We start from the raw sequence: 25,928 nt of genomic DNA, 5'->3' as shown, positions 1-25,928 counted from the left end.
CTAGGGTGTGGCTCAGGGGCAGTATAGCGCCACCTAGCGTGTTGTCTGTTGTGGTTGACACATACATACACGAAAATGAACTAAATTTGGTAGACATGTGTGTTTTATGAATCTGAACAACTTTTACATTTAAACAATATAGTGAATCTAAGAAGAATTTGAGTTATGATTATGATTATGATTTTTGCACGTCATGTATTTTGAAACACTTCTCCTAGACGGTTTATCGAAATCATGTCATTTAAGCACTAAAATGATCTTGAGGGGTTGCCCGAGAGGAATTGCGACCAGATTTTTGAATTTCAAAAGTATATTGAAATGGCGAAGGTTTGAATCTAGGTGTCTTATAAAAGAAACAAAAAGTTGGTGTTATAGGCAGAAAACAGTGACTAATTTGGATGAAATTTGATGGAGTATTAGTTAGTGTGTTTGTAGTGACAGTCATATACAAAGTTTTGAATTTGGTGTTTTTTGTGTTTTTTAAAAGCGCATTAATGATTGTGGTGGACACAGTTTCAGCTAAAATATTTTGAAGCGAGTTGATGAATAATGATAATCATATCAACCTATGCTGCAATTTTGACGTAAACCACATTAACAGAAAGTGAGTTATTTAGGTTTTCATATGACTATGGTCTCTCCTATCCGCTCCTTGCTGCCCGCGCGTGTTACATTACTTGCTCCCTCACTGTGGCTCACCCACTCTCCTCCTCCTTGTCTCTTTCCTTCCCCCCACAGTTCTTCACACTTTCCCCTCTCTCCCAGCTGGATGTCTCTCTCTCCTCCCCCGCTTGCTACAACACACACACACACACACACACACACACACACACACACACACACACACACACACACACACACACACACACACACACACACACACACACACACACACACACACACACACACACACACACACAGTCTTGGGGCAGCCGTGGCCTACTGGCTAGGGCTTGGGGCTTGTAATTGTAGGGTTGCCGGTTAGATCCCCGACTAGTTTTAAATTGTATAGTGAATCTTAGAAGAATGAGTTAGGATTAGGATTTTTGCACATCACATATTTTGAAACACTTCTCCTAGACAGTGTATCGAAATCATGTCATATAAGCACTAAAATGATCTTGAGGGGTTGCTTGAGAGGAATTGCGAACAGATTTTTGAATTTCAAAAGTATATTGAAATGGCGACGGTTTGATTCCAGGTGTCTTATAAAAGACACATGAAGTGGTGGTATAGGCAGAAAACAGTAATTCATGTGGATGCAATGTAATGGAGTATTAGTTAGTGTGTTTGTAGTGACAGTCAAATACAAAGTTTTGATGTTGCTTAATGTGGTGTTGATTGTGTCACTCAATCGCACATTAATGATCATGATTGACATAAGTATTATGAGAGGAGTTTACAAATACTAATAGCCTAATCATACTAACCTATGTTGCAATGTTGACATTAACAGAAAACTATTAGTTAAGATAAGTTTATTTGTTTGATGTTGTAACGAATGAAACTCCTTTACCTTGTCTGTAAAACGTCTGTCTCACTAACTGCATTTGACATGCTGTGGTCAAAACACTATCCCGACCACTACACCACGTGATGTGTACGTCAGCATGAATCCAGCCAATGACGACGAACAGGGAATATACATAAAGTTATGACTTGTTGTTCTCGTGGATGCAGTGTGGTCGTTTAGACCTTTTCCCCACGGAGTTGTTTTTGAAAGTAAGGTAACAGTTTTGCTGAATTTCTACACTTAAGTTGCAAAAACACCACTTTGCAAAATGTCTCTTTGATTCGGTTTCATCAGTGAAGCGCTCATCTCCTGCTTTTACCTAATTGACGATAACTCGAAGCACACATTAGCTGGTCTCAGACCTTACGCATATCGTAAGCCAATCCTAAAAAAGATGCGCTTGTAAGTCAAATGATGCGCAAGTCTGTTTAACGTAATTGAACAAAAAAAGTTACGACTGCTTCAGACCACGCGTAAGGAGCTGCAAACAGCTTGTTAGTTTGTGTGTACAAAATCACTAGCTAGCGAACATCACTTCCCATTACTGTGCAAACGTTGGCTAGTTAGGTCGGGTAACATGCTGAATTGAATGGTTTATGTCCGAAAGCGTGTTTTATTTGTATCATACACAAGCAATGACAATAGAGCCGTTTTTATGTTATTTCAGGTTAGTTTACAACAATACACGTTTAACCACAGTCCTATCTAGCTTGCAAACCTTAGCCCATTAACTTTCTATGTAGGCCTGTGCTAGCTAGGTACTGTCAATGTCAGTCAAATGAAATAAAGTCAAGTGAAATAATGTGTTCTGTGTTCGAACGTGAGTTTTATTGCCATCACAGACAAGCAACGATAATAGAGAAAAGTTTTGTTTTGACTAGAACTAGGAGACTGGAAGTAGGGCCATTGTCTTGGTTGTGTCACGAGAAACCACCGTTGTGGTAACGAGGGAGTCTGCGTCATGTTTCCCATATTTAAATCCCCCCCCTTTGGAAGATATTTTGGAGTTTCTGTACAAGTTACGTGCATTTCACCTATGACTTACAACAAGTTTCAGTTACACCCGGATCGTTATGAGTTTGTAGCTTAAGTCATGAGTCACTTATTTTTTATAGGTAGAAAAAACAGGGCGCATTAGCTTTCGTAGAAACGCGCTATCCAAACTAGCACAATAGTTAGAGTGGCTGCATGTCGTTGTTGCATGGCAATCATTGACATAGAGGCCGGGGATAGCTTATCTTGGCTGAAGAATGTTTAATATTTGTCGTTGTTGGGTTTTTGTTCATGGAATCTTGCTAGATAACTGTAGTAAGCGTTTTAGAAAAGTAATTAGCCACTCGAGTATGTGGTTTAGTTTGTAGTTTTTACTGTATAATAGAACAGCTTGCGTTGTGACAATGTGCCCTTAGTGTTTGATAACGATGTTAACATAACTTGAGGATGACAACTTAAGTTGAGGATGAGGGTTATATGTAATGTCATGTCAAGTGTTCATGTTAACATAGAATGTGTATTTTTGGTAAGATATAGTTAGGAATGTTAGGTTTGTGTGGTAATGTGTTGAGTGTTCTACAACTGTTTATATATATATATATATATATATATATATATATATATATATATATATATATATATATATATATATATATATATGTAATGGCTATGAGCAAGGACACTGCAGGGAGTTGAACCCCATTCCACTAATGTGAAAGTACCACTACCAGTGTCTTTTGCTTTTTTTTAGCCATTGGGGAAAATCTAAACATTAATGTAAAAGCATGATGGTTAAAACTGTTGTGGTTGTTAGATGTGTTGACATATGGGTTTGAGGTAAGAGAAAGGATTTGTGTGGTGAGATGTTCTAATAACAATAAAGTTATCCATCATGGCCATGCTGATGCATTTATGTAAAAGAAAACTGTTGGTGGGATTAATTAAACGAAAATGTTACACCAGAAATAGAAGATGCTCATTTAAAGTAGCATAGATCATATCAAGTCATAGGTTGACAGAGCCAAATTGATTGTGAAACAACTGTATTTTGTATATTTCTGTGAAAGGCAACACAGTCTCTTTTGTGATTGAACTAGGGACTGACTGTGTCAGGTCCAGTTCTCATCCTCACAAAAAAGCTTGCTTGAAATGGTATGTAATATCCAGAATGCAGTTGAGTCACACAATTATGATTTATTAGTTAAGGTTGCTTATATTAACACATACACAAAGACACAGATGAAATACATGTTGTATCTGTTGACGTTTCCATGGTCTTGGACACGCAACAGGCCGGGTAAGATACAACACATAGTACTCAGTTCTTTGTGCATAGTATACATATAAGCAGTGACAATTTTAGTAAAAATGAATGACATGTCAATATATGAATCAATGTGTTACAGTACATAAAATAGCTTCATGCGTTGAAAAATATAAAGGCATCACTTTTGTGTATATTTTATATGTGGATGTATTTTTTATATACACATGGTCTATCAATGTACCAGCTTCTGTGGTTGATCCTGAAACCAGTTGGGTGTAGTTATTGGTTTCCATGAACTTAATGTGATCATTAGGTTTGTTCATATCTACATTAAAATCTCCCAACAAAATTATGTTATCACTCAACACTGTCAACGCATCCATCAAGTGTTTGACATGTTTTTGGAAATTACGCAATTTATATGATGGAGGTCTGTAGATAACCACTATCACAAGGTCAGGATTTTTGATTTGTAGAACTATACATTCCAAATTACAGATAGGAAAAGTAGGAAATTGACACAATCTGTCAGAGTGCAAATACATCCCAACTCCACCATGTTGTTGTGTGGCCAGGTCATAAAATTCACTGCTAGAATGAGTATATGACAATTGTCTTGTTTTGTGATGAAAAGAATATTCTGTTATGGAAAGTTTTTCAGGGCTGAATGAGTCACCTAGCCATGTTTCTGTCATTGCGACACAATCAGGATGTAATGATGCAACAATTGCTTGTAAGTCTTGAAAATGTGCATGTAAACTTTGTACATTTAAAAGATAAATGGAAAAGCAGTTAGACATAGGTTTTTCAATAGTGTCATCACACAAAAACTTTGGCATGCTTGCAAGGTGTTGGGATATGTGCTGATTACAATAAATAGCTTTTTCAGTGAAATCACTGATGATCAGACCATCAAGAGAGGTAACTCTACTCAAAGCTACATATGCCTGTCCAGGTGCAAATATTTTGTGCAATGAAACCACAGCCGTAGTGAGTGTTAAGCCTTGGACTTTATGTACAGTTATCGCCCATGCAAGTCTCAATGGAAATTGCCGACGCAATCCACCTTTGTAATCAACTCGCTCTTCTTCAGGGAAGATAGGTGTAGCCATGTGCAATTGTGAGTTATCTGAAATATATTGTTTACGTCTTTTTATACCTATGTCATCATCATCAAATTTAACATATACAGAGGTAGGGAATTGACTTCCAGGCTGTATAGCTACATGCACCACTGAACCACAAACACCATTAACTAAACCATCTGACACATCAATGTTTTTAATCAACATGACACGTGCACCTTCACCTATGCATAAGTCTTCCAATAAATTTGTCTGACGAACTGAAGAATGTTGCCCTTGTTTCAACATTGTCTTACCCGTTTTGTGGTTTTTAACATAGTCTTGAGCTTTAATAGAAACATATTCCTTACAATGTTTACATAGCTGTTGCAAGTTATATTCCTGTACTTGAGCATTTGTAGAGAATATATGCAGAGCTGAACTCTCCTCACCTGTTTCACGACTTTGTAAAAGCACAATGTCTTTTGGAAGAATGGCATTGGTTTTAACTCGTGTTCGCAGCCGATTTAACAGTTCTGCAAACTCTGTATCTTTTTGACGAACGACAGTATGTAATTCAACAACAGAAAAAAGACTATTCCAGAAATTAACATTTGTTGTGTCCATATGTAATGGTGTACCTCTAACTGGACTTAGCTGATATAGGTCTCCTACAGCAATCACGCTAACATTTCCAAATGGGTCTGTTGTACCAGACTGTTTTATTTGTCTGAGTCTACCGTGTACATAAGCTAATAATTTATGGTCAACCATGGACACCTCATCAATGACCAACAACTTTACATTGCCTAAAGTTGCTCTTAGTGTATTAAGTTTTTCCTCACCAAGAGGGGTGTATGGCAATTTTACATCTGTCCCTATACAAAATGCACTATGAATGGTTGTGGCTTTTAAATTGTAGGCAGCTATACCTGTGGGAGCAGTTAGTAAAACACACAAATCATCTGGATTTTTGTTTTGTTGACACAAAATACGATTGCATTCATACTGAATTGCTTTGATCAAATGGGTTTTCCCAGTGCCTGCTCCACCTGTAATGAAGACATGAACAGGAGGCGGTTGTTTTCCCTGCACTTTCTCTAAACACCATTGACGTATCTTGTAAAATATGGACAGCTGTGTTGTGTTCAGTGACCTAATTAATGCTAAACCCTCTGCTCGAACTAGAGATTTTGTTTGGTTTTGAAGAAGAAAATGTGGTGAACAGTTATTTTCTAAGTCTGCAATAGAATCTACTGGGTCATTTACCATTTGTCCCTCATTTTTACTTTCCATTTGGCATTCTAACCTATCAATTTCTAGTTCAGGGCATAGTTGACCCCATGCATCTTCTAAAACAGCATTTTCTAGCTGTTGCTCAGCTGATTGCAATATGTCCATATCCACTTCAAATTGACTTTTTATTTGATCTACCAGAGTTTTAACAGACCTTAACATGCCATCAGAAAGACACACATGACCAAGCTTGTAAAATTCCTCAAAACTGTTGAATCCTGGTGGTTTAAGTTGTACGTCTTGTCTATATGGTAGAAAAAGTTGTAGACTGGTTTGGTGGAAAAGTTCTGGGCTTTTGGTTTCAGAGAAACCTGCGTACCGTATAACAGCAGGTTTTGTACGGGTTCTACGAACAACATAGCCCAAACTATTTTTCAATTGAATTTTGTTCCTACATTTTTCAGTGGTAGAAAGGACCCTATACTCAGATACAAATGTTGCTAAAGGCATGTCCTCAAATAACCGGTCATCAGGTCTACTCTTATACCTATCTATGATGCTCGTCATCCACATGTCATTAGTTGACACAGGTCCACTATCAGCTCGTGATTGTAGAACAGCTAAAGGAAGACTCATTTTAACAACATTGTCACCTGTGGGGATGAACATCACTTTACGTGAACATTCCTTCAAATGCAGATTTGTTAGGCGGTAAACTGCTTCCTGTGCACTTACATCACGATTATGCAAGTACACACTGCCTATCTTCTTAAGTGCACTTTTTGCATCAAGGTTGAATTCTTTTTTAGCTTCCCTTTGAGCATTACTTAGGAGCAAACCCATCTCTCTTTCTGCCTTAGATATGTAAGATATTATGTACACAATACAAGCGTATGCATCCACAACATATTGAATATCCATATTGGCATTCCAACATTTCAAAAGGAACTTGTTGTATTGATTTACCCACACATGTTGTGGTTGCCTTTTCAAAACAACTTGGGTTTTATTTCCATGAACTGCATATGCTGTTTCAAATATGTCTTGGGTTAAACCTAAACCCTCAAATAATGAATCAATTGAGGTGAAGTTGTTATCACTGTTTTCTATAGCATCTTTAACAGATGATAAAATTTCTTGTGCCCTTTTTTTCTCCATTTTATAGTCATTGTTAATAGGACAATCACATTTACTAGATATATCACATTGACATTTTCTGTTTGCAACAACAATCTTAGGGCATTGACATACATCTGGTTGCTGACATTTGCATGTGTTGATGTTCATGTCTTCATCCTTCTTATGGGTGATGAAAGTACGTGCAGATGGAGGTTTTGGGAAATTAAATCTACAAGTTGTACCTTTCTTTTTGCAAGTCTTTGAATGCTTCTTGCTATGCTGTTGGACAGCTGATGCTACGTCATATAACTCTGCATCTTCAGAATCCAACTCACATGTAATATACTTGTCAACAAAAGCAGTAACCTCCTCGTCTGATTGTTTGTCTATCTGAGGGGCATTCTCAATCCAAAACAGACAATGAACATGTGGAGATCCACGTTGTTGGAACTCAACTCTATAAAAGTAATCCACAATTTTGCCAATTGGATTTGCTGGTGACATAAGCACACCTCTCAAAAAGCAATGCCATCTGTGGTCAAACATTCGTGCTGCAGTGACTGGATTTTTGCGCAATAACTCACACTTATCTGCCCATTGCAATTCCTCAAGAGTTTCATGCCTGCCTTCTTGTAGCAAAAGAGTTGTCAGCAAATTTGTCCATCGCATATCAGCAGATGAAAATGAGCAGAACCAGGTTGGAATTCCTAATTGCCGTATTAATGCAAACAAATCCTTTTGCGCAGCCTGCCAGAAAGCGGGTGTACCACGAATGGGTTTTAAAAACCTATAACCCTCATCATTTTGAAGCAGAGACTGTAAACTTCCCTCATCTTTCAACAGATTAGAATCAACAATTGCTGGATTATGGTGTTGTTTTCCTTTTCTTAATGCTATGGACACATTAGATACAACTTGTTGTATCTCAGATAAATACTGAGCATAAAAAATATACTCAACATTTTTAGCAAACCTGGTATCTGCATTTAAAACTCTCATGTTGAAATATCTGGACAAAGTTATTCGTGTTTCTCTTTTGTCATGGTATGTATGCAACCCATCTGGAAACAACGCAGGAAAACATTTTGCTTCATTAGCTCTATCCATTAACATTTTGATGGGAGAGTTACCTTCACCTGGCGCTAGATGCAAAATTTTATCCAAGTAATGATCCAAAACCTCTTGGCCAATATCCACCGGCTGCAAACATGTATCCATAAACATACAATACTGCTGTCTATCATGTAGTAGCTCATCTTCAGTTCCCTCATTGCCTGCTGACGGCTGGTCTATATGAACATTACTATCTGTTTGTTGTGCAAACGCATTTATCCAATCATTATTAAAATCAATGTCTGCATAATATTTGTTGTTTTGTTTCAAAAACCTAAATGCATTTAATACATTTGTAGAATTCACAAACTCATATTTGTAATGTCCTTTATACGTTAGTTTTCTTTTCAATTTAATAGGTAAAAGTGAGTTTTCCATATCTGTTCTTGGCAAAACATTTGTGGTTTCAACTATGTTTGCAGGGACACAAGTTACTGGACCATGCACACCATTTTGCCCACCTTTAGGTAATGCCAACAGTTTCATAAAAGGGATATGTAAAGCAATTAAATGTTGTTCTAAAGAATTCAAACTACTCAGCTCACTGGGGACATTTGATAGAACCAGGTTATTGTGCACACTTTCTACAGGAATTTGATTTTTGTTTAATTTAGAATGACAACTATGACATATCCACAATTCACACCTATGTGTACCCATCCATTTACAATCCACACTACAAGAAGAATTGCAAGTGTGCAAGTAATCTTTGGTTATGCATTTTGTAGCAACATGCTGCTCACATGTAGATTTGGTATATGTGTTTTCATTACAATGTTTCACCTGATCTTTGAAAAGCAATCGCTGACACACACAACACACATAACTTGGCCCATCTTTCACTTTATCCAGGAAATTGACCATAACTAAATCAAACTGTTCTTGTTTAACCATGTGTTTGTATTTCCTTTTCTTATTTTCAACATACAAATATTGCTTCAATTCTTTATTTAAAGCATATTTTGCAATACTTGCATTCTTCACTTTATCACGGAACTGTGCATTTTTCTCATACTTTTGCTTACTTGCATTTTTCACTTCAGCCCGGAACTGTGCATTGTCTTTATACTTTAGCATACTTGCTTTCTTTTCGTTAAGCCTGTATTCTTCATCTTCACAGTATTTATTCTTTCTTATTTCTCTACTTACCTCTTTAACAGCGCATCTTACCTCTGCATTTTCCTGGTATCTCTTTAAGACTGACTGCTTTTTGGATGTTCTATATTGTTCATTAAAGGAGTAATTCAGCCTAGATTGCTGTGCTTTCCTCAACTTTACGTTAGCATATCTATGGTAATAGTTACGTGCTTTTTCCTTCACACAATTTCTGTATTGCTCATTAGTCTGATATTTAACCTTTTCTGAAGAAATAACTTTGTTCTTTAATGACGACATTGACCTTGATAATTGTTCTTCACATCTCCTTCTTGTCCTTTTACATTCAGGAGATTTAACAAAATCTTGATCTTTACCACAACTGCTATCTGTGATATTAAACACCTCACAAGACATTTCTTCAAAAGAGCGTTTTCGCCGTGTAATACATCCTATCCTATCAATTGTGTTAACTTCTTTTTGACAAGCCATAAGACACCCTGCTTTGTCCACAGCTTTAACACAAATCACTACTCCATACTGCATATTTGAATGACTCACATATACACCACTTGCAATGTTTGTTTGATGAAGACAGCTATATGCAACCCACGTTTCACCATTAAAAATATGAATTGGCACTTGCAATAACTCGCACATCACTTGAATCTCAACACTTGTTGCTTCACTTTTAACATAATTCATTCTAGATGTGTTAATATATTCAACCACATTGTTGTGGTTTCCCTCTAACAATGTATGACAGAAAGTGGGATTATCTTTCATATACTTCACAACAGCAAGGCGCAATTTCCTATGACTTGCTTGAGAACCAGTTAAAACATCACTAATTGCTCTGAAAAACCCATTGCCATCTGAAATCATAGCCTTAGTATCACAAGGATCTCCTAAAGGTACTGAAACTGACGTAGATGGTATGGCCTGTGTGTTATGCTCAAGCTTAAGTCTTTCACACAAACTTTCTGCAATGACTGTACATATAGGATTAAATTGTTCATTATCTAATGGTTTGGAAACATCAATATTCATTTCTATTTGTTCATTTCCATGCTCTTCTTTTGTAGTAATTGAACTACTATGTACAAATTCAACGCATTCATTTTCTGACTTTAAGCCTGGTGCATCATGCTGCATATCTGTAATGCTGCTGTGCACTTCCACAACACACTTTTTCAAGTTGTTACTTATCTCAACAACATCCTGATGCACTTCAGCCTCAAACCATTCACTGTGCCTGTCCGTTTCACTGACAGAACGTTTGTCAACATCACAACCATCATGTCCCTGTTTTTTCTCAAACACTGGTACTGCTAAACGTGATTGTAACGGATTAAAAGCCTTTGTATCTGCGCACAATTCACTTACAAACTCTACGTCATTTTCAAACAAAGGTACATCATAATCAGAGACCACATGGATGTCTTTGAAGATTACACTGGACATTTCAGTTTCACTGACAAAACGTTTATCAACAACGTCCTCATCATCTACCGTCAAAGTTCCCTGTCCTTTGTCAGACATTAGTGCTGCTAAATCTGATGGGAACAGATTGGAAGTCTTTGTATCCGCGAGCACTTCACTCACAAACTCAACGTCATCTTCAGACAAACGCGCGTCATTATCAGAAACCACATGACTCTCTTGCACAATTACAGGTAACTGAGGTTTAACACTAGACGGTACAGTGTCAAGAACACTTCTGCTTGCAACTTGAACAGAATCAACGACATCATAGTGACAACCTCTAAAATGGTCTAGGTAAATGCCTGGAGTGAACTGTGTACTGTTCAGACATCTGAATTTCAACCATTGCTTATTACTAAACGTGTAAATATCCACGTTCAAAAACTGAGCCATCATGTGCATTTCTACCTCCGTTGCCCATGAGCCGAGATTCCTCATACCGCTCCTTGTAATGTAATCTGCAACTGAGCGTGACCCTCTATCCAAAATGCACTGGTCTTCGTGTGACATCATATAGTCTAATACACCCTCTCGCAATATTGCGTGGTGCTGCTGTGACCCGCTTATGGAATAACTCACACCGCGGAAAAAACAATTGCCATCGCCATCCATCTTTGTTATTTTACGCGGCTCACCAAGAAATGTCTTGTTGACATACTGTACATCAGAATTGCCAGTAAAATGTATCTTTAATTCCCCGCATAATACCAAAGCCAAAGGTGATGGAATGGGGTTGAAATATCTTGTATCTGAAGACGATTCGCTCACACACTCAACAACATCTTCAATTACACATACATCATTATCAACAATGCAGTCAATTGGCCTGCTGATTACCGGCGAAGAACGCTTCCCACAACCCTGCGCATAGGATCCTGCGCAATTCACCTGTGAATCACCGACAACCTCCTGTCTGCAACTCGTACGTTTATCCATACACGCTGGCGCTTTAGCTGTAACTACAGGCTTTACACAAACCTGTGCATACGTTTTTGCACACTTCACCTGTGCATCACCAACAACTGCCTGTCTACACCCCATAATAGGACTATCTACGCATGCAGAAGTTTTGCTTGTTAGTATGGTCAAATCGCAACGGCCATCAACAACATCAACATTTTGAATCTCAACAACAGCCACATCTACTGTTTGATTAATAGGCGCTTGCAACTCTTCAGTGTCAACCTGAATACCGACCACGGTGAAAGATCTGGCTTTAATCGATAAAACCAACTTGTCCAAGTGATACATCAAATCGTGAAAATTGGTATTAAACACAACCACGCTTGTACCCATTTCCGATATTACACCTTCCTCATCACGATTGTTGAAATCCAACACCACCAGGTAATCATTATGCTGCACTATCGCACACACCTGACCTCCGATATTTAGTATGCAAGAGTCATTGCACAAAAGTTTCTCCTGTACACTCTCGTACAAGGCATTGTGTTCACCAAATTTAGAAATTGTACCACAATGCAAGCCATCACATCGCACTTTCACAGCACAATCAAACAACCGGTGTTTCCCGTCAAAAGTCATCATCTTTCCTACAACTGTTTGTTCGCCAGTATTACACTCAATCAACTTCTCGCTTTCTATACATATGTTGTCTATGTCACGGCCTTTCCATGCACAAACTGCATCTAAGCAACTCCTCACAACACCAGCAACAGCACAACGTAGGCTAGTTAAAAAATCGGGTTTAGACTTGGAATCTCTCAACTTTAAACCATGCTTAATCCCGCTGGGAGGATGACGACTGCACACACATGCCAAAGGACAAAATCCCAAATTCTTACTTTGATTGTTGAAGCCAGCGCGCCTCATATTATGGCACCTCTTTTTCGGCATATCTTCAGTCTGCAACACGCCTGCTGCTCTTCAAAGAAAATAATCCAAAATGGTCCAACTGAATTGAGATTAGCAACCCTTTTCAAGGTGCACTGTGCAACTAGACCGCTGTTCTTAAAAATCGCTTAAATTAACCCCCAAAAAATCAAATTACTTAATTCCGTTCAAATAAGTTTTTAAGCCGCACACCGCAATTCGCCCGCTGATCAACAAAACCAGTAACCAAATCCGACGTTAAACTCTCCAACTGCAATGAAATAGTAACAACTTTTTACAACACCCAATAGTTAACCTCCTGAAGCGGACGTTGGTGAAGACATCCAAACAAATATCGTCCCACCCTCACACCACCCACACCACCCCCACCCCAACACAGATATGAACGCCCCCAGAAAAATCCTCATCCGTGGCCTAAACCCCTTTGTCATAAGCAATTCCCATTCATATCTATAACATAGTGTACACATTTGTCAAGTTAAATAACAATAACGTTACATTAGGCCAACACATTTACCTACACACATTATTTCAACTTGTGTGCTAGGCCTATAGCCTAATGCACGGGTATTCAACCGGGGGTCCGTGGAGGTAGCCTACTGCAGAAGGTCCGCGAAAATATTTCGTCTGAAGCAATTTTTTCTCTTCCAAAAAATAACATTTGTTAAAGTTAACGTTCAATGAAAATCGCTTCATATTCGTTTTTAAATAACACATTGTAGCCTATGCCATGAATCATGCATGTGATAATGTGATCCCTGTAACATTCTGCTAACCAATGGAACACTTTCCCCCCCGTGCGTTTTAGTTAAATCTTCGTTTTCAGCGGCATCTGACCATTAACAAACTCGTTCTTTTCATTCTGGGAGATAAATTACGTCTCGCATGTTTGATTCGTTTGCTTAATGTCGGGACAGATGGACCCTGAACTTTGCGGGGTAGCTTAGTTGTTCTGTGTGATGTTTTGCTTTCATTTTTTTTAAATGAGAGCCTGCGTTTGCACGTCAAGGCGTTCTGCTTGAATTCATTAATCCAACGTTGTCTGCGATGTCATACCATCAAAATGAAACGATAACGATAATCTCGTGTGTTTGTGTTTCCTTGTGTAAGAGAAGTTATATTTACACAAGTTGAACAGGCTCTCTGTCTGTATCAGGTTGAGTTAATGAAGCTTAGCCTGAATTTAGCTGAATTTATAGCCTACCACCAGAGAGGGTTAAAGCGGAGCTTCTGACACTTGAATATTAATTCGCCAATGTGAATGTAACGGTAAACACAGCAACGTTGTATCTAAGACAGCGGCAATATAAACGAAAAAGATAGTAGCAGTGGTATAAACGGGATAATCAACTCCGGGCAGTGCATTTATAGGAAAATAATGCACTGCAATAATGCCTGCGGCGTCGGGACCTTATTAACACTTCGAACGTGCATTATTTTCCTAGAAACTCACGGCGCGTCGTTGATTATCCCTTACATATCCACCTTAGTTGACCCTTGTGACATTCATTCTATTATAGGGCGAGTTTATGCAACACTATGTAAAGAATTATCAGAAACAAGTTGTATAAAGCAGTTACCCCCCTGTTAATAATAACTTATGTTTAGAATGTGTGCGTTCGTGTGTGTGCGTGCACGTACGTGCATGCATGTAGGCACTAATGACTGCAATTCAAATGATACGCATGATTTGAGGTAGGCCAGGTGTGGGGGTCCGTGCTCAGTCTCTCTCGCAGCCAAGGGGTCCTTGGGCTGAAAAAGGTTGAAGACCCCTGGCCTAATGTGCATGTGTTTTGTATCAATCACTCACGTTTTGAGCCTTAGTTCAAAATTCACCTTTATTTTGAACTATTAAACTCTTTTTCACTACCACCTAAAAAACTTTCCAAAGCATGGAAATCACGTTGGGATTTCTAAAACAACAGCAACACAACTTTCTGTTTACATTCAAATGGAATTTATCAAGTCACTACATCAAACACCACAAACGCTTAAAACTTTTCAAGTTGTAACGACACCGCAAATGTGATAAACGTTTCATGGTGATACCTATTATTTAAAAACTTTACCCTATTCAACTGCCCTGTCTCACCTTAAAACATCAGGCCGCACACTAAAATGTACAATTCCAAGGACTTCACTGTAAATTATTTCAATGCAATAGAAAAAGCTTTATATATACCTCCAAGGGCTGTCATTTCTTTCACTGTACAAATCATTGCGAATGTAAATAACATTACAATTCATATCATATGTGTGCACGTATTTCATCATTCACCCTGCTCAAAGCAAATCAAACATTTTGTTTTCTCACAAAAATGCTCTATGTATTGGCTCATTTTCAAAAACTCTTCCAACACTGACTGAGCCCATACACTTGCCACATGCCTATTTTGTCAAACAATTGTGAAAAGTATTGGCTACTTCATTCCTCCACAGACATACCTACTATTGTGTACAAGTGACCACATCCTGGGAACTATTAACCAAGATGGGCCTGCATGATTTACATATTGTAGGCCTACACCATCTCAAAATTCCTCTGAGCACTTACAATTGAAATTTCATTCTCAATAAAAAAAGGTCCAAGTTAATGGTCAGTCGTTAATTCCTGATATTCACACACATACAAACTATTGTGTAGAAGTGGCCAACATCCAGGGGGCCATTAACATGGATGGCCCTTACCTGGTTAACATAATGTTGACCATAAATAAATTCCTCTGACTGCTTACAAGTGTAATTTCATTGTCAATATGAGAAACCTTAATGGCTAATTGGCTTACAGACAAACAAGCTATTGTGTGGTGCAGGTGGCCAACATCACAGGGGGGTCATTCCGTGTCAAATCACCCAATTTCAGCTACATTTGGAAAGTGACCCTCTCCAAAAAAATCTGAAATAAATCACAGGTGTTAGACTAAACCTATGCATAAATCTTAAATAGTATATCTGGATCACTAATGGTTTAAAAACTACAGCCCTTTGAATCTTCAAGTCATTTTAAGCATTGTGCTGAACAATCCTTTTTGGTGAACTTGCAACGTTATTGGTTCCTTTGGTATTTCACACACATCAGTGAAACTGTGAATTAAAGCACATTTTCCTGTTGAATTAAGAAATCTAATCAGATCAGAGGTATCTTGTGTAATTTCCCCTCTTCTAAGCTCTGAAAATGGCTATAAATTCATTATGTGAAAAGACATCATCACTTTTGAAGGTTTTCATTCATAAAGTATATGCCACAAATTTCATCAGGTTTTTTTCCCCACTCATATATGGACTATACGGTCATGTCCATGCATCAATTTTGGTTGTAATCTTTGTCATATTGTCAGAGCATTTTGTTTTAATTGGGCATGATTTTCAACAAGCCCATTTTTGTCCTATCATTTCACCATGTGGACAGTTAACAAGATTTTTTTTAATTTTACCATATATCATTTTGTATGTGAGGACCATCTGTCCAACATGTGGGCTTGTTGCTGAGTTTCTTTATTTGAGATATGATTTTTGGAAAATATTCCCTATAAATCCACTAAACTTGCATTGGATCTGCAGTACCTCTTTGCACCACATGGGGTGCTCTTTAAATACAATGGAAGTCAATGGAAGACTAAGAGAGTCACTTGTTTGATGCACATATCCAATCTAAACACACATTTTATGGTTCATAGTTAAATTTCTCCAAGTAATTATTGCAACATGAACAACATACTACTCATAAATAAATCTTATTTAGAGAAAATAAGCAGATCAAGCAAATTATACACACATAAGACTGACTGGTCATCATACATGCAGCAAAAGGACTTAGCATAATTGCCATCTTTGGCAGTTCCCACTGATATAGATAAAGAATGATGGGGCAACAACAATAGGATAACATATCCAGTCTTAGTTAGATCAGTGGGAAAGAGCCTGGAGGACCTTCCTCCAGAGTTGAGGAGAGAGGTTGAGAAGAAGCCTATATGCTTGGTATGCAGTCCTCTGTGAGAGACAAATACCATCAAGGTGGATCAGTGGTTTGTCTCCATGTTATCTGGGAAAGAAGTGGGAAAATGAATGTCATGAAGGAACATTAAAAAGGGAGGTTTCCAGAGCTTTGCACAGGGAAAAAAACATGAGACACGTCTCATCTGATTAGATTTCTTAATTCAACAGGAAAATGTGCTTCCATTCACATAGTTTCACTGATGTGTGTGAAATACCAAAATAGTCAATAATGTTGCAAGTTGACCAAAAAGGATTGTTCACCATGATGCTTAAAATGACTTGAAACTTCAAAGGACAATAGATTTTAAACCATTAGTGATCCAGGTATACTATTTCAGATTTCTGCATAGGTCTAGTCTACAAACAATTGTGATTTATTTCAGATTTTTTCACAGAGAGTCACTTTCCGGCGCTGGGTGATTTGACACAAAATGACCCAGAGGCAATTACCCAAGAGGGGCCATACCACATTTACATAATGTAGACCATGTCAAAATTCCTCTGAGTGATTACAAGTGTAATATCATAGAGCTCTAGACTAGTGTAGCTTAGGAACTCTATCGTAACACACTGTAGAAAACATGCAACAATAACAAGCACAAACTTATTTGCATTTGAGAAATGCACATGTTGCATTGTTAGATTCCATACAGTCACAGGTCCGCACCGCTGGTGCTCGGGCCCGCCATCGCCGCTTGCGGCTATATTTAGGGCCCGAGCACCGAGGTGCGGCCGCTGTAGCAGCGGCTGCACCGTAGGTGCAAGGCCCTATTGCTTCTGCTCAGATTATTATTATTATTATTATTATTATGTCTGTGGAATCCTCTTACAGGTCATGTTTGGCCTTTTTTCACCAACTTGGCATGCTCTAAAACTCTTGAAACTTGGCAGTTAGATGTGGAATTGGTAACGCTACTCAGAGACAGAGCTCTGGCCAAGGGTGTGGCCCAGGGACTCTATAGCGCCACCTACCGCGCTGTCTGTTGTGGTTGATACGTGCATGCACGAAAATGAACCAAATTTGGTAGGCAGATGTGTTGCATGAATCTGAACACCTTTTACATTTACACTACATAGTGAATCTTAAACATATTTGAGTTATGATTATGATTATGATTTTTGCACATCATGTATTTTGAAACACTTCTCCTAGACGGTTTATCGAAATCATGTCATATAAGCACTAAAATGATCTTGAGGGGTTGCCCGAGAGGATTTGCGACCAGATTTTTGAATTTCAAAAGTATATCGAAATGGCGAAGGTTTGAATTATGGCGTTTTATTAAGAAACAGGAAGTTGGTGTTATAGGCAGAAAAAAGGTTATGAATTGGATTTAATTTGGCAGCTACATGTGGAATTGCTTCTGCTAGTCAGAGACAGAGCTCTGGCCTAAGGTGTGGCTTTGGGACTCTATAGCGCCACCTAGAAGCACGTTATCTTTTGTGGTTGACACGTACATTCACCAAAATGAACCGAATTTGGTGGACTTGTGTGTTATTGCTATGGCTAGTCAGAGACAGAGCTTTGGCAGAGGGTGTGGCATAGGGACTCTATAGCGCCACCTAGTGCGTTGTCTGTTGTGGTTGACATAAACATTCACGAAAATGAACCAAATTTTGTGGGCATGTGTGTTATTGCTATAGTTATTCAGAGACAGAGCTCTGGCCTCGGGTGTGGCTTAAGGACTCTATAGCGCCACCTAGTGCATTGTCTGTTGTGGTTGACACATACATTCACAAAAATGAACCAAATTTGGTTGGCATATGTGTTATTGCTATAGCTATTCAGAGACAGCACTCTGGCCAAGGGTGTCTTCGGGACTGTATAACGCCACCTAGCGCATTGTCTGTTGTGGTTGACACACACATTTACGAAAATGAACCAAATTTGGTGGGCTTGTGCGTTATTGCTATGGATAGTCAGAGATAGAGCTCTGCCCTAGGGTGTGGCTTAGGGACTCTATAACGCCACCTAGCACATTGTCTGTTTTGTTTGACACGTACATTCACCCAAATTAACCAAATTTGTTGGGCATGTGTGTTATTGCTATAGTTATTCAGAGACAGAGCTCTGGCCGAGGGTGTGGCTTAGGGACTCTATAGCGCCACCTAGCGTGTTGTCTGTTGTGGTTGACACATACATTCAGGAAAATTGACCAAATTTGGTTGGTATGTGTGTTGCTCATGCACATGCCCACCAACACGCACATGCTGCTTTGTTAGATTCCGAAATGTCACAGGTCTCCGCACCGCAGGTGCTCGGGCCCGCCATCGCCGCTTGCGGCTATATTTATTATTATTCTCTCTTCGTCTTAGCCCGTTTGGCCGTTTCACCAACTTGGCATGCTCCAAAACTCTTGTAATTTGGCAGGCATATGTAGAATTGCATTTGATACTGAGAGACAGAGCCCTGGCCTAGGGTGTGGCTCAGGGGGTCTATAGCGCCACCTATCGTGCTGTCTGTTGTGGTTGACATGTGCATGCACGGAAATGAACCAAATTTGGTAGGCAGATGTGTTGTATAAATCTGAGCAATTTTTACATTTACACTACATAGTGAATCTTAAACAAATTTGAGTTATGATTATGATTATGATTTTTGCACATCATGTATTTTGAAACACTTCTCCTAGACGGTTTATCGAAATCATGTCATATGAGCAGTAAAACGATCTTGAGGGGTTGCCCGAGAGGAATTGCGAACAGATTTTTGAATTTTCGAAGCATATCGAAATGGCGAAGGTTTGAATTATGGCGTCTTATTACGAAACAGGAAGTTGGTGTTATAAGCAGAAAAAAGGTTATAAATTGGATGTAATTTGGCAGCTACATGTGGAATTGCTTCTGCTAGTCAGGGACAGAGCTCTGGCCTAAGGTGTGGCTTCGGGACTCTATAGCGCCACCTAGTAGCACGTTATCTGTTGTGGTTGACACAAACATTCACGAAAATGAACCAAATTTGGTGGACTTATGTGTTTTTGCTATCGCTAGTCAGAGACAGAGCTCTGGCCTAAGGTGTGGCTTAGGGACTCTATAGCGCCACCTAGTAGCACGTTATCTGTTGTGGTTGACACAAACATTCACGAAAATGAACCAAATTTGGTGGACTTATGTGTTATTGCTATCGCTAGTCAGAGACAGAGCTCTGGCCTAGGGTGTGGCTTAGGGACTCTATAGCGCCACCTAGTAGCGGTTGACACAAACATTCACGAAAATGAACCAAATTTGGTGGACTTATGTGTTTTTGCTATCGCTAGTCAGAGACAGAGCTCTGGCCTAAGGTGTGGCTTAGGGACTCTATAGCGCCACCTAGTAGCACGTTATCTGTTGTGGTTGACACAAACATTCACGAAAATGAACCAAATTTGGTGGACTTATGTGTTATTGCTATCGCTAGTCAGAGACAGAGCTCTGGCCTAGGGTGTGGCTTAGGGACTCTATAGCGCCACCTAGTAGCACGTTATCTGTTGTGGTTGACACAAACATTCACGAAAATGAACCAAATTTGGTGGACATATGTGTTATTGCTATCGCTAGTCAGAGACAGAGCTTTGGCCTAGGGTGTGGCGTAGGGACTCTATAGCGCCACCTAGTGCGTTGTCTGTTGTGGTTGACACATACATTCACGAAAATGAACCAAATTTGGTGGGCTCGTGTGTTATTGCTATCGGTAGTCAGAGACAGAGCTCTGACCTAGGGTGTGGCTTAAGGACTCTATAACGCCACCTAGCACGTTGTCTGTGGTTGACTCATACATTCACAAAAATGAACCAAATTTGGTGGGCTTGTGTGTTATTACTACCGTTAGTCAGAGACAGAGCTCTGGCTTAAGGTGTGGCTTCTGGACTCTATAGCGCCACCTAGCAGCACGTTATCTGGTGTGGTTGACACAAACATTCACGAAAATTAACCAAATTTGGTGGGCTTGTGTGTTATTGCTATCAATGGTCAGAGACAGAGCTCTGTTCTAAGGTGTGGATTTGGAACTCTATAGCGCCACCTAGTGCGTTGTCTGTTGTGGTTGACACAAACATTCACGAAAATTAACCAAATTTGGTGGGCTTGTTTGTTATTGCCATCGGTAGTCAGAGACAATGCTCTGGCCTAGAGTGTGGCTTAGGGACTCTAGAGCGCCACCTAATGCATTGTCTGTTGTGGTTGACACGTACATTCACCAAAATGAACCAAATTTGGTGGGCATGTGTGTTATTGCTATAGTTATTCAGAGACAGAGCTCTGGCCTCGGGTGTGGCTTAGGGACTCTACAGCGCCACCTAGCGTGTTGTCTTTTGTGGTTGACACATACATTCAGGAAAATTGACCAAATTTGGTGGGCATGTGTGTTGCTCATGCACATGCCCACCAACACGCACATGTTGCTTTGTTAGATTCCGAAATGTCACAGGTCTCCGCACCGCAGGTGCTCGGGCCCGCCATCGCCGCTTGCGGCTATATTTATTCTTATTATAGTATTTTCCTCTTACCGGACATGTTTTGCCCTTTTTCACCAACTTGGCATGCTCTAAAACTCTTGAAATTTGGCAGCTACCTGTGGAATTGATGCTTCTACTCAAAGACAGAGCTCTGGCCACGGGTGTGGCTCAGGGACTCTATAGCGCCACCTAGCGCGGTTTCTGTTGTGTTTGACACATACATGCACGAAAATGGACCAAATTTGGTGGGCATATGTATTGTATTCATCTGAACAACTTTTACATTGACACTACACAGTGAATCTTACAAGAATTTGAGTTATGATTATGATTATGATTTTTGCACATCACGTATTTTGAAACACTTCTCCTAGACGGTTTATCGAAATCATGTCATATCAGCACTAAAATGATCTTGAGGGGTTGCCCGAGAGGAATTGCGACCAGATTTTTGAATTTCAAAAGTATATCGAAATGGCGAAGGTTTGAATTATGGTGTTTTATTAAGAAACAGGAAGTTGGTGTTATAGGCAGAAAAAAGGTTATGAATTGGATGTAATTTGGCAGCTACATGTGGAATTGCTTCTGCTAGTCAGAGACAGAGCTCTGGCCTAAGGTGTGGCTTTGGGACTCTATAGCGCCACCTAGCAGCACGTTATCTGTTGTGGTTGACACAAACATTCACGAAAATGAACCAAATTTGGTGGACTTTTGTGTTATTGCTATGGATAGTCAGAGACAGAACTTTGGCATAGGGTGTGGCGTAGGGACTCTATAGCGCCACCTAGTTCGTTGTCTGTTGTGGTTGACACATACATTCACGAAAATGAACCAAATTTGGTGGACTTGTTTGTTATTGCTATCGGTAGTCAGAGACAGAGCTTTGGCCTAGGGTGTGGCTTAAGGACTCTATAGCGCCACCTAGCGCATTGTCTGTTGTGGTTGACACAAACATTCACGAAAATGAACCAAATTTGGTGTGCTTGTGTGTTATTGCTATCGTTATTCAGAGACAGAGCTCTGGCCGAGGGTGTGGCTTAGGGACTCTATAGCGCCACCTAGTGTGTTACCTGTTGTGGTTGACATACATTCACGAAAATGAATCAAATTTGGTGAGCTTGTTTGTTATTACTGCCGCTAGTCAGAAACAGAGCTCTGGCATAGGGTGTGGCTTAGGGACTATAGCGCCACCTAGCAGATTGTGTGTTGTCGACGCATACATTCAGGAAAATGAACCAAATTTGGTGGGCATGTGTGTTATTGCTATAGCTATTCAGAGACAGCGCTTTGGCCAAGGGTGTCTTAGAGACTGTATAGCGCCACCTAGCGCATTGTCTGTTGTGGTTGACACACTCATTCACGAAAATGAACCAAATTTGGTGGGCTTGTGCGTTATTGCTATCGATAGTCACAGATAGAGCTCTGGCCTAGGGTGTGGCTTAGGGACTCTATAGCGCCACCTAGCGTGTTGTCTGTTGTGGTTGACACATACATTCAGGAAAATTGACCAAATTTGGTGGGCATGTGTGTTGCTCATGCACATGCCCACCAACACGCACATGTTGCTTTGTTAGATTCCGAAATTTCACAGGTCTCCGCACCGCAGGTGCTCGGGCCCGCCATCGCCGCTTGCGGCTATATTTAGGGCCCGAGCACCGAGGTGCGGCCACTGAAAGTGGCTGCACCGTAGGTGCAAGGCCCTATTGTTTTTGCTCAGATTATTATTATTATTAGGGCCCGAGCACCGAGGTGCGGCCACTGAAAGTGGCTGCACCGTAGGTGCAAGGCCCTATTGTTTTCGCTCAGATTATTATTATTATTATAGTTTTTTCCTCCTTACCTGTTTGGCCTTTTTTCACCAACTTGGCATGCTCTAAAACTCTTGTAATTTGGCAGTTATTTGTAGAATTGCAATCGAAACTTAGAGACAGAGTTTTGGTCTAGGGTGTGGCTCAGGGACTCTATAGCGCCACCTAGCGCGGTTTCTGTTGTGTTCGACACATACATGCACGAAAATGAACCAAATTTGGTGGGCATATGTGTTGTATTAATCTGAACAACTTTTACATTTAAACAATATAGTAAATCTTAGAAGAATTTGAGTTATGATTATGATTATGATTTTTGCACGTCACGTATTTTGAAACACTTCTCCTAGACGGTTTATCGAAATGATGTCATATAAGCACTAAAATGATCTTGAGGGGTTGCCCGAGAGGAATTGCGACCAGATTTTTGAATTTCAAAAGTATATCGAAATGGCGAAGGTTTAAATTATGGCGTTTTATTAATAAACAGGAAGTTGGTGTTATAGGCAGAAAAAAGGTTATGAATTGGATGTAATTTGGCAGCTACATGTGGAATTGCTTCTGCTAGTCAGAGACAGAGCTCTGGCCTAAGGTGTGGCTTCGGGACTCTATAGCGCCACCTAGCAGCACGTTATCTGTTGTGGTTGACACAAACATTCACGAAAATGAACCAAATTTGGTGGACTTGTGTGTTATTAATATGGCTAGTCAGAGACAGAGCTTTGGACTAGGGTGTGGCATAGGGACTCTATAGCGCCACCTAGTAAGTTTTCTGTTGTGGTTTACACATACATTCACGAAAATGAACCAAATTTGGTGGACTTGTGTGTTATTGCTATCGGTAGTCAGAGACAGAGCTTTGGCCTAGGGTGTGGCTTAAGGACTCTATAGCGCCACCTAGCGCATTGTCTGTTGTGGTTGACATAAACATTCACGAAAATGAACCAAACTTGGTGGGCACATGTGTTATTGCCATCGCTATTCAGAGACAGAGCTCTGGCTGAGGGTGTGGCTTAGGGACTCTATAGCGCCACCTAGCACATTGTCTGTTGTGGTTGACACATACATTGATGAAAATGAACCAAATTTGGTGGGCTTCTGTGTTATTGCTATCGCTAGACAGAGACAGAGCTCTGGTCTAGGGTGTAGCTTAGGGATTCTATAGCGCCACCTAGTGCATAGTTTGTTAAGGTTGACACATACATTCATGAAAATGAACCAAATTTGGTGGGCTTGTGCGTCATTGCTATCGTTAGTCAGAGACAGAGCTCTGGCATAGGGTGCGGCTTAGGGACTCTATAGCGCCACATAGCGTGTTGTCTGTTGTGATTGAAACATATATTCACAAAAAATAACCAAATTTAGTGGGCATGTGTGTTGCTCAGGCACATGGCCACCAACCCACACATGTTGCTTTGTTAGATCCCGAAATGTCCGCACCGCAGGTGCTCGGGCCCGCCATCGCCGCTTGCGGCTATATTTATGTTTGATTTTGCTTCAATAATTCCAGTAGTTCCAGTAGCCAAAACACTAATGAGTATCTTACCAGTAGGAGAAGAGTCTGTCTGACCATGCTCTCTTACATCAGCCTCTTCCTCCTCTTTAATGTCCATGATGTCTGACATGTTTGTTTCAGTCTTGCACACAAGATCCGGTCCAGGGTTTTCCTTCTGAACTGTAGACAGATACTCTTGAAGGAAATCATCAAACTCTTCTTCTTTTATCTCCTTCACAGGCACAGGCAGCAGTGTTGGTCCAGTAAATCCTGACATTTCAGACTCTAGTTCTGTGTTGTGAAACAAATCCAGCCAATTATTACATTTGAATCACATTTGTAAGTTACAAATACAATAATAAAGATTAAATAGCAGACAAGTGCAAATAAAGAAATAAAATGTAGGAGTTGAACACAGATCTAGTGTATGTGTTGAGAGAGTCCCAGTGCCTACCTTTGAGCAGGTGAGTTCAGAAATCTGACTCCACTAGGTGGTGTTTATATGCTGCCTCTTCTCTCTGGCCCACTGGGTTCATCCAATCAGTGACAGGAGCCTTTATGATGTAAATTAGAATCATAGGCCATCAAGTGGGCGTGGCCATATATGCACTTTCAGACACTGAACAAAGGAGGGTAAGTGGGGTAATTAGCACTCCACAAAGGCGGGCATATGGGTAATTAACACTCCCCAAAATAGGACAGATTGGTAATGAACACACTGTGGGTAAAGGTACTGAACAAAGAAAGCTGCTGTAATTACTTTTCAATATTGCACAGTATTCCAATGAGTTGGAAAATTGTACTAAAAAGCTTGGGCAGCATATCAACACAACCAATTGGAGTCCATTTTCTGAGCTCACATGGATACAGGAGAGCACTAGGATGCTGTAGACCAACACACAACAAATGTATTTATCAGGACGACTAAACTACATTTCTTGATTGCTATATTAAAAACATTCAACAAATGTATATGACTAAAATACATTTCTTGATTGCTATATTACAAACACACAACAAATTTATTTATCAGGACGACTAAACTACATTTCTTAATTGCTATATTAAAAAACATACAACAAATGTATGACTAAAATACATTTCTTGATTGCTTTATTACATACACACAATATTGTGTGTTTGTAATATAGCAATCAAGAATGTAGTTTAGTCGTACTTATAATAATCATCAGTGCGTCTAAACTACATGTATTGATTGCTATATTACAAATCTACTGAAAGAAATGTGCACTGGAATTCTCTTTCAACACAGAGCTGTATTTGACCAACAGTGCAACTGAATGTCTTTGTTTGGCATTAAGTCCTCTTGTAATAGTATTGACTGATGCAATAGTAATTCCAACATCAGGTTTGCTCTGAACTGCAGCTTGGATGATATTCCTCATTCTCTAGGCTGCTTTGGAGAAAGGTGTCTGGAAGTGTGGAAGTGTGAAATG

At 39.7% G+C, this 25,928-nt stretch overlaps 1 protein-coding gene across 1 annotated transcript in view; it reads right to left on the bottom strand.

Moving 5' to 3' along the window:
* Positions 1 to 24,748, bottom strand: part of LOC134078372 (zinc finger protein OZF-like) — a gene marked incomplete at its 3' end in the record, with an annotated part of 28,642 nt that extends 3,894 nt beyond the window's left edge. Inside the window, exon 1 of the mRNA XM_062534310.1 lies at positions 24,523 to 24,748. Coding sequence (XP_062390294.1) covers positions 24,523 to 24,748 — 226 coding nt within the window. The remainder of the gene's footprint in view (positions 1 to 24,522) is intronic.
* Positions 24,749 to 25,928: the final 1,180 nt, after the last annotated feature.

Source organism: Sardina pilchardus, chromosome 1 (genome assembly GCF_963854185.1).
Source record: "Sardina pilchardus chromosome 1, fSarPil1.1, whole genome shotgun sequence".
In the NCBI taxonomy this organism is placed as follows: Eukaryota; Metazoa; Chordata; class Actinopteri; order Clupeiformes; family Clupeidae; genus Sardina; species Sardina pilchardus.
This window is presented reverse-complemented; position numbering and strand designations above follow the sequence as displayed.